Source organism: Scyliorhinus canicula, chromosome 3, assembly GCF_902713615.1.
Source record: "Scyliorhinus canicula chromosome 3, sScyCan1.1, whole genome shotgun sequence".
NCBI lineage: Eukaryota > Metazoa > Chordata > Chondrichthyes > Carcharhiniformes > Scyliorhinidae > Scyliorhinus > Scyliorhinus canicula.
In genome coordinates this window covers 208,713,348-208,724,197 of record NC_052148.1, presented here as the reverse complement: position 1 = coordinate 208,724,197, position 10,850 = coordinate 208,713,348, and the positions used below count along the sequence as shown (strand labels likewise).

The 10,850-nt window shown below is 41.7% G+C and overlaps 1 protein-coding gene across 1 annotated transcript; it reads left to right on the top strand.

Annotated features, from left to right (window-relative positions):
- The first annotated feature begins 834 nt into the window (after positions 1 to 834).
- tada2b (transcriptional adaptor 2B) lies at positions 835 to 10,595 on the top strand. The gene has a single exon (XM_038792106.1). It carries the CDS (start codon positions 882 to 884, stop codon positions 2,142 to 2,144), a length of 1,263 nt encoding a protein of 420 aa, XP_038648034.1. The 5' UTR covers positions 835 to 881; the 3' UTR covers positions 2,145 to 10,595.
- Positions 10,596 to 10,850: the final 255 nt, after the last annotated feature.

The following is a 10,850-nucleotide window of genomic DNA, read 5'->3' as shown; positions in this document are numbered from 1 at the left end:
TTCAGCAACAGATTTACTGTTTAATAACTGTGAGCGCTGACAGCCTGTTATTTTTGACTGCAAAGTCCAGGCTATTAAATTTCAAAAGGGAACAAGATAAATAGGGCAGCAGGGTAGCATGGTGGTTAGCATCAATGCTTCACAGCTCCAGGGTCCCAGGTTCTATTCCCGGCTGGGTCACTGTCTGTGTGGAGTCTGCACGTCCTCCCCCTGTGTGCGTGGGTTTCCTCCGGGTGCTCCGGTTTCCTCCCACAGTCCAAAGATGTGCGGGTTAGGTGGATTGGCCATGCTAAATTGCCCGTAGTGTCCTAAAAAGTAAGGTTAAGGGGGGGTTGTTGGGTTACGGGTATAGGGTGGATACGTGGGTTTGAGTGGGGTGATCATGGCTCGGCACAACATTGAGGGCCGAAGGGCCTGTTCTGTGCTGTACTGTTCTATGTTCTAAATACTTGAAATGGCAAAATGTCCAGGGTATGGGGAAATGGTCAGGGGAGTGGGACTATCTGGACTGCTCTTAATGGGCCGAAAGGCCTTTTTCTGTGTTGCATCATGTTATGATTCAATATTTTCATGTAAAACTGACATGGATATGGAGAAAGACAATTTTGCATTTTCTGACATGTATATGGGTAAAGACAATTCTGCATTTTAATCTACAAAAGTTTAATTTATCAGCTATTGCTGCACCTCTGAGGTCTAATCTGCCTGCGCAGTGGTGCAGTCCATTTATCCCCACCCTCCCAGCTCAATGCTCCTTTCCTCAGCACCCCCACCCCAGCAGGTGGCGCTCTCCCGCGCATGCTCGAACTACCACCAAGAGGAGGGAGGAGCGGTCAGCCGGCAGGCGGGCACGCGCGTCGCGCGCGCAGGCTCGTCGCACAATGGCGGAGCTGGGCAAGAAGTACTGCGTCTACTGCCTGGCCGACGTGACGAGCCTGCGGCTCCGCTGCACCGAGTGTCAGGACATCGAGCTGTGCCCCGAGTGCTTCTCGGCCGGCGCCGAGATCGGCCAGCACCGGCGCTGGCACGGCTACCAGCTGGTGGACGGCGGGCGCTTCACGCTGTGGGGAGCCGAGGCGGAGGGGGGCTGGACGAGCCGGGAGGAGCAGCTGCTGCTCGATGCCATCGAACAGTACGGCTTCGGCAACTGGGAGGACATGGCCGCGCATGTGGGGGGGCGCGCGCCCCCGGAAGTGATGGAGCACTACGTCAGCATGTATATCCATGGCAACCTGGGCAGAGCGTGCATCCCGGATTCCATCCCCAACCGCGTAACTGACCACACGTGCCCGGGGGGCGGGCCGTTGTCCCCCAGCCTCACGGCCCCTTTGCCGCCGCTCGACATCAGCGTGGCCGAGCAGCAGCAGCTGGGTTACATGCCGCTGCGGGACGACTACGAGATCGAGTACCTGCAGGACGCCGAGACCCTCATCAGCGGCCTGGCCGTCAACTACGACGACGAGGAGGTGGACATCGAGCTGAAGCGGGCCCACGTTGACATGTACGTGCGGAAGCTGCGGGAGCGGCAGCGCCGCAAGAACATGGCCCGCGACTACAGCCTGGTGCCCGCCTTCCTGGGCAAGGAGAGGAAGGAGCGGCCACTCAGGCGCAAGGTGACCAAGGAGGAGAAGGAGCTGCGGGCCAAGCTCCGGCCCATCTGCCAGTTCATGTCAGCCAAGGAGTTCGACGACTGCTTCGACAACCTGCACAAGGAGCGGGCGCTGCGGGCCAAGATCCGCGAGCTGCAGCGCTACCGGCGCAACGGCATCGCCAAGACCGAGGAGTCGGCCGAGTACGAGGCGGCCCGGCACAAGCGGGAGAAGCGCAAGGAGATGAAGAACAGCGCGGGCGCCAAGCGGGGCAAGGACGAGGCGGGCAAGGAGACGGCGGTCGAGTTCAGCTCCATGGAGAACCTGGCCGGCTTTGACCTGCTGTCCGAGCGGGAGAAGTTGCTCTGCAGCTCCCTCAACCTCAGCCCCACACGCTACCTGACCGTCAAGACCATTATCATCAAGGACTACCTGCAGAAAAGGCAGGGTATCCCTTCCAAGAGCCGCCTGCCCAGCTACCTCGACAAAGTCTTAAAGAAAAGGATATTGAATTTCTTAACGGAGAGCGGTTGGATTGCCCGGGACACTTCGTGATGTTCTGCTTCTTTTCAGCGAGGGAAAGATTAATTTTCATACTGCTAGCTCCCAGAAAGACCGCAGGGGCGAGATGTTCTTCAATAAAAAGTCCAAATGACTGTTGATTTAGTGTGCAACTGCCAGTCTGCTCCACTGAGGATGCAAATGCAAGTTTTCATACAGTGGAATTTCGTGATCAAAGCGCACTATCTCTTTTAGATAAGCTCAAGTAAGGAAATAATCAAGCATTGTCTAAGACAGTTCAGGCATTACAAAAGAATACAACAATGACCATGGAAAGATCTGCCTGAAATAAAGGATGGTCATGTCTGGCTGCTGTCTTCAGGGTCACAACCTAGAGCTTTTGGGCACAAATCAAGATATAGTGTCTTTTTAACTGTCCTGGCCTTATTCTACTGACTTATCAGAGCAGAACAAGAACCTACTGATCCACAGATTCTTCTGGCCCTGTGGCAAGTCCTAATTCTGGCACATAGCTAAATTATTTTGCTAAAAGACTTGGAGTAGGAGGAAATATATTGTTGGATGATTGTATTTAATGGATTCACTAAGAGACTTCACAATCTAGCCAGCACATTTTTTGATTAGCTGATCCTATGGCTTGCATTGAGGGTAAAACCCAGCCAATGCAGGTTAGTGGCAGGTACCACTAATTCTTGTGGTAAAAGATAAACAGATAATCGTCTAATGGAGTGCTCAAAGCTTTTGTGTTCAAACTTGGGTAATTTGTGCATTTATTTGAGTTTTGGCAAAATGTATTCACGGGAACTCTTAGTTTTTCAGTGTTTCACCATCGACTCATAGATGTACAATTCACTTCAGAGAAGACCTTTGGTTTGATAACGTAGACGTTTGAATGATCTTATTTGACTCTTGATAGAGATCTCAAAGGAAATCTTGAGAATTTGGAACACTTTTCTACAGGGCTCAATTACCAATGGTCCATTGCATAATGGATCAGTGACAGTAGATTGACTGATAATTAACTGTAATGTTTAAACAGGTCTGTGTGCCCACTTTTAAGCCTCTTGTGCACATCTTGCAAATTGCCTTCCAAAAATCTTTGTATACAATAGTGTTGAGTTTCCTTAAGTTAAATTTGAGTACTAATTACTTATTTTGCCATTTACTGCTACTCTGAGCATTTTGGCTGCCAGAAACTTTTAAGATACTTTTAATATTCTCCTATTCTTTGCTACCCTTGCAACAGGCATTATTCCAACCCTTCTCAACTTTAAAAACAGGCAAATAACCCATTCACAAGTTAGTGCTGATCCCATTCTAAGCTGTGTACTGTATGACATCTAAAAGCATCCTGGGTTGATCCTTACTGAGGTTTTTTTCCCTCCATTTGCTGAGTGCCTTTCCCAATGTGGTCTGACTTGACACCAGGGACCTACCATGTTGGCAAATGCAGTCATATGTTAAACAATGTTGTATCGTTGTCTCCGTTCAAACATTATGGAATTGGGGAAATTGCAAACTTTAAGAAAAAAACCATAGTATTTGTTTAAAAATAAGGACTCTTATGTTGCAGGCAGATTGTCAATCTTCTCAAACGATCAGTGGACTGCATACATATGCAAGGAAATGAGACACATGTCCAGTACGCAGATTTTGGGAGATGTACTGCCATGTTTTTAAAAACAAATCATAACTTTTGAAAGTTACTTAGTGACAGCAGATATTATTTTTGTAGTCTTGGTGTTTGTAAGTGATGTGCCATGTACGGAAGATTACATTTTTCAATTCTGTCGGTGAGATTGCACTTTTACTTTTAAGCAAGAGGGGAATATCTGAAGGCAATACAGAACTTCTGTGACTGACTTGTACTCTATACCGAAGTGAGCACCAAAAAGATTTTTAAAGTGATGACCTAACCTATGAGTGATTTAACATAGTCAAGCATATTTGGTGCAAAACATTCACTGTCACTTACACAGTTGATACAATGAGTGATACTGATCACAGCTTGGTTTCAAGTAGTTTCTATACTCCGCGAGCCCTTGTTGCATTCCTCAAGATATAAAATTGGAGATGTTAGTACAAAAGAGAACTGTTACTCCAAACCTAGCCATTGGTTCCTAACAACATCCTTTTTGTTCAGATGGCAGTTGTATCTTCTTTCTCTCCTGAAAGCTTTGACTCCTTGCTTTGGATATAATTCACAGGGTAAGGTTTTACTAGTACTTTGGCAAAGGGATTTCTCTTATGTCAACCGAGTGGGCTGAGACAGTTGTCCCATGCCTACTGAAATTAGCTAAATCAGAAATGACTGAATCAAATCTGTGACCTCTGATTTATGCAGGTCAACTTCTGTCTTCATTAGTTGAACCGTTGGACAACCTTTGTTTCAGTTCATTTAATTGCACAGCCAGCTTGAAAGGTGCTGAGCGGCATCTTATAATGAATGTGAATTAACTTGTAGTTGGAATGTGACGAGATTATTTCAATACCTTGGTCAGGGCCAGATACACTTTGCTCTCTAAATCCTGTAAGCTGGTTATCAGTAATTGACATTCAAACAAAGTGTTGTTAAAGAAGGACATTCTTAAAATGGCTAGAAATTCCTTGTTTTTCTCTGACTTTTTAATTAGCGCAGCATATGGATGAATTTTTTACTCGTGCTTGACAATGCTGGATAGTCGCCTTTTGCTAATACAGTCCAGAATAGTCAAACAAATTAATTCCTGAACTGTACACATTTGATGTTGGTTGACTGCAAGTCCAAAACCAGAAAGGGTATTATTTATTTGTATTTCATCCATGACTGATGATAGTTGAAGCTTTGAATTCTTTCAAAAGTGATGTTGGGGGGGGGGGGGGGGGGGTTGATTTATATGCTCAGTATAAAATGTGAACTACTCGTGTTGAAATCCATTTTGAAATTTGTGTTATCACTCCAGCAATTCGAATTAAATAAATGTTATGTATTTAATGAAACAATTCTTCAAAGATTGTCTGAACCATAGTCCTAATGTTTTAAACCTTCCAAATTCATCGTCTTTGGCATCCAATACTGAATTTATCAAATTCATCCCGAATCACTTGGCTATGGCATCATCGTAAGGATCCACTCTGGATCAATGTGATGCTTTCTATTTTAATAATACGTCCACATCTTCCACTCCATTTATTAAATTGGATATGGAGTGGAATGATCTGACAAGTTTGTGCATTAATAACATCTTCAGATTTGATATCACAAAAACATCAAGCGGAGCAGCACACATATTTCCGCCCTTGGTGCAAGTGATTCCTCCATCAACCATCCACTTATTCCATTGTCTGCTGGATGGGCATGTGACTTGTTCCACTAAGGGCGTATAGCCGCATTGCATTTCTGGTGAAGACGTAACCTGTCAGATTTTTCCTTGCTGCCCAAGATCAATCCAGTGGCTGGTTCCTGTTGTTGTGGCATATTTGGTCTTGGGCATCATTTTGAGGACCAAATCCATATTCCTTTCTTGTACCAGGTTTTCACAAACAATTTCCTCACTGCAGCACAGTTGTTTGATGAGTTGGCAAATATGCCAACTTTTAGCTTGAAACCAGCTTCATACTTAATTCTTTTCAAGGAGGACCCATTTATGTTCATCAATCGCCATGCAAGGGATTCTTTGTGTTGGCATGCCTTGAGCATCTGGGCAACTTACACTTGATCCCACCCCTAGGAGTATAACCCTAAACATGTATTTCTGAACTGAAAAATTGAGGCCAAACCTGAATGCGAGTGTAGGCCTAAAGATGCGTTTTGGAGCTCAAAGAATGGGGTTGACTTTTATGTAGGGTCTGCTTATACACTGCAATCTATGGTACAAATTATGTATAAAATACAAGTGCCTATTTATCTGTGGTTTTTAAATTTGTACGGCACCATGTTGGGATTAATAAACTGTTTATGTGAGTAAGTATTTCACAGCAAAGAAAATTGAAAATCTGATGTGAAAGGTAAAGTTGTGATAATATAAATCCGATCTAGACGGCTATCAGTGTATTGCTCAGAATAAGTAATGCTAGGATGATACACTGGGAATGGATGAACTGTCTTCTGTATAGCTAACAGTTGATTGAATCCAAACAATATGCTATTTCATTCCTTTATCATTATTTTGAACCTTCTATTACATTTACAGTTTTTATTGCTTTCAACAAGAAGATGGTGTGTTTGCAACATTATGATGTTGGAACAAATCTCTGCAGTAAAACCATCATTCAATGTAGCACTAAGTGAGACAGGGTAGAAGGTCACTGCTTGAATTCCTGCTCTTTGCTGAATTTATTGTTTTTTATCTCGATGTAGGAGATGGGTTCTGTTACGTTTGACTTTAATGTCCCGAAGACAGGAACATTGACTGATTTCTTTATCCAATGACCCATAAAGTGTCTAACTCAATGGATCATTTGTACTGTGCTGATTAAAGTTGAAAGACCCTTATACAGGTTCCTTTACAGACTGTCTAATGTTGGGTTACAATTCAGTTTGATTCGACAAAAGTATTATTTTACTCTTGGCTGAAAATAAAGTTGGTAGATTCAATCTATTCCCAGTTTTTTGTGCCCCCACTCCCTACAGATCCGTGTAGATTTGGGAATAATTTGGTAACATTCAGAAATTGAAAGGCCAGATGGCAAAAATAAAATGGCAATGTGAAATTTGAGGTCAGGGCATCTTGTGTCTGCGTAGAGGGAGCTTTGCACCACATGTATCCATGCCTGATCTGAATGTTTGTGGGCACAATGTAAAATGCCCCACTTGCTGTATTGAAATTTATTATCTTGTTGGATAAAGTTTGTCAGTAAGATATGGTTTTAAGAAGTTGAGGGAAGAGGATGGCACCTGTTGGTGTATGTAGTGGTGAACCAGTCAGTGATTGCCATGTAGCATTATTCCGCAGTATATTTAGGATAATAAATTAGAATTGGAAGGATATTATACAATTGCAGTTTATGCAATCACAAGAATTCTGAATTTGTGTTGAAGCTTCAGATGCATTTCCAGTTTTTTTTTAAACTACAGAAATACATCTGGAATTTTCCCTATTTTCAAGTCATTTTGGTTGCCATTTCTGATGAAGTAATTGTATTCAGGGGTGATCATATTTGGAAGTAAATGGGTTTTGGTTAGTGTGTGGAAGATACAGTGCCTTTCTTTGCTAGAGCTCTTTATCTCAAAGTAAATTCCATTTGGTGTGTACTGTGAGATGATTACCCATTTATGGATTATGGGATTGAGTTTTATTGAAGTAATGATGCTGGGCCTGCTTGTTTGACATTATGGTGTATTTTACAGGGGGAAAAAGACTGAATAAAGCTATATATGGTATTCATGCCAGGGAAGTGTTAAAATGTACATCTGACTAATTCATCTAGTGACTGGCAGAGTGAAGATTGAGCCAGTCAGTTAAACTATTGCTTAGTCACTTGTATTCTGTGTTGCTTTACTTTTTCTTGCCATTATCAGGTAGCCGACAGCCTGACGTGGTGAAGAGTAATAGAAGTATAGCAATTTAGAACCCACAGGTATATAGCACAATGTAATATACCTGTGTTTAAGGATGGGGAGGTGCTGACTCGTAACTGTGGATAAATTATGTGTCTCTCCTGACTGCTTTTTAAAGAAAAAAAATCTATATTTTATCCAACAGATTTTTTAAACCTAAGCTTTTTGATTTGGTGACTTGAGGGGGTTAATTTCATATTTCCTCATATGATGTGACGGTTTATTGCTTTCCTAGATTAATTAGTATCCTTAATGCAGCAGAAGGATCTAATGTTCAAAAATATATTGGCAAAGAAACTTTATTATTTGAATTTTTGTTAACAATGAACAAATTGTTTATTTTTTCATTTGTATAGTTGCATGAATCTTTTTTTATTCCTTTTTGAAGAGGAAACAGAGGCTCCGATCACTGGTTTACAGTATTTCATCCTAACCACTGTTTTTTTGCAGCAGCAAAAAAGACGGTGTGGATTATCCTGTATACACTGTAGCAACTAATCAGATTTCAGGGTGCACTGTTCTTAATTATTCCCAGTACCTATATTTATTTTTTTGCTGTTTAACTACATTATTTGTTTGTAAATATAAATGCATGGTGATTATGAAATGGGTTGTAGTGACCCTTTTTGGGAAGATGAAAAAGCTACGCCTTGTTAAAATTTCAAGGAAGTACTGGTATATTTTTACTTCTGAATTCCTTTTGTCTATTAAAAGCACCTTTCAAAATAGTATACTATGGTCATCTATTGTTTAGAAAAAGTGGATTATTTTTGTAAATTTGTGTTGCTGGACATTCAAGGTAAAGTGAATACTTAGAAAGAATTACAGGGCACTTCTTAAATGAACAGTATTCTTTTGAGTAAGTTCACTTTGCTACATTTGGGTTTTAATTTTGTTGCAGAAATGCTACTTAAAGTTGATATGAACAAATTAATATCCATTTTCAGGTGTGTGCGTGTGGGGTTGAGCATGGGGATGTGTGAGGGGGACGTGTGTGTGGGGGAGGGGTGCGTGTGTGCGTTTGGGGGGTGTATTGAATTAATAGGTGTGTCTATTTTGAAGTGAATGCAATGCATTTAAAATAATATTTTGAGAACAGGTTATGTGCTGAGTAAGACACTAAGCTTAAAACCGGGTGCTCAATGTTCATAGCGCATTCCTTTTGTTCAGTATTGCCTGTGAGCAAAATTACTGTTAAATTTGTCCATGGCTACTATTAAAAAATAAATGGTAAAACAAATGTGTTCTAACGTTACTTAGTCCATCTGCATTTTGCATTTTTTTAAAAGTTGTCCAATAGCTTACCAGTGACTTCAATGGGTCTGAATATCTTTGATATCCTTGACATTCCTTTACCGTTGATTCTCCAGGGCATCCATGCTCTGCATCTGGGTGACCCGGCAACGCTGGTGTTTATTACCCATCTCTCGGTGCCTATGAGAATTTGGTGGTAAGCTTCTGCCTTGAACCGCTGCAGTCCATTTGGTGATGGTACTCCCGCAATATTGTTGAGCCAAAGCTCCAGAATTTTGGCTTTGAATGACCAGTAGTCAGTTTAATGTCTTAAGACATCTTGGTTGTACACTTCGTGCTCGTTTTGAGAAGATCTGGGTAGAGTCCTTAATGTGTCTTGTCATTTTTGAATTGGGTAGCATCTCCCTTGGTCACATTCAGCTTTTTTTTTGAACAACTGAAATCCTAGTCAGTTCGCAAATGTGTGTGCAGTTTCTTTCAACTGTGTAGCTATTGCATAAAAGACAAAGCTGGCAGTTAATTTCTGCAACATTGCTGTAACGTGACTAAATTATCCTTTGGATTGCCTTGAATTTTCTGACCAGTCTGAGATTGTAAAAAAAAAAAATCAGTTGAGAACTAAATAGGAGTTTATCTTTGTGATAGTGTGTGGTGTGATTTTTAAGTAAAAATCCTGAAAATCAAGTGCAGCAGAAATAATTTATTCAAGGTTCTGAATTTAATGTGCTGGTTTTCAAGCCACTTTTTAATTTAATTTTTTATACTGCATGAATTGTTCAAATTCATTAACTCTAACGAAACAGTAGTTTAACTTCCCTTTACCAAACACTTTTCCTGGTTTCTTACCCCTCATGGTCTCCTTTTCAACCCTCCCCCTGTCAAATGTGAATCTGTGCACCAACCAACTGGGAGAATTGGTACCATTAACTATAATTAAATGGAAATCCAAATCTGTGGTCCACTAGGCTTACTTGCCTTCTAGACCTGTATCTCTTTTTTGGCATTCAAATTCTGTTTTTTAAATTTTAGAGTACCCAATTAATTTTTTCCAATTAAGGGGCAATTGCGTGTGGCCAATCCACCTAGCTTGCACATTTTTGGGTTTTGGGGACAAAACCCACGCAAACACAGGGAGAAAGTGCAAACTCCACACGGACAGTGACCCAGAGCCGGGATTGAACCCTGTGCTGCCCTCCCAAATTGTTTTTATTCATAAACAACATGTGAACCTGAAGTGGCCCCTGGTGTCGGCTGATTTCAGCTGCAGTGCTACAGGTAGTCTTGGTTGGCAGTAAATGCCAGTGATGCCATCATCCCAAAAATAAATTGAATTTAAGCATCACTTGGCTCACCATGATTCTCCCATGAAAGATATGGACACAAAGAGAAAATTAGTGGCTGGCTGGTAGTGGCTAGAACCATTCTTAACCAGAGTCCAGCACAAGCAGGAGGGCTGACAATTGATTAAAAAGTGAAATCTAATATAGTACAATGGTAATTACACTGCTATTTTTAATTATAAGCTGGATTTTTCCTCCCAAGTGCAGGACAATTGGATAATTACATTCTGGTAATAAAAATAGTTTGTCGCAGAGTGATCAATGTCTGTCGTATACGTACAAAGTGTGTCTGTAATTTGCTAATTTTATACAGAAGAACCCTACTTTAGAAAAATAAAGTTGTTCAAGATACCTTGTTGCCCTGTTGTAAATTTGTTATACTGTTTGTGTAGTATGTAATAAGGCTCTTGCTTTCCCAGTGAGGAGCCAGGCTTACAGGAAGACTTCGGGATGACTTAACCATGTTGTCCCTGTATCATCCACCCAAATATTTAACAAAGGACCCCCCCCCCCCCCCCACTTTTTCAGAGAAGTAAACTTTTAAAATGTATTTTCAATTAAGGGGCAATTAGCATATCCAATCCACCTACCATGCACATCTTTGGG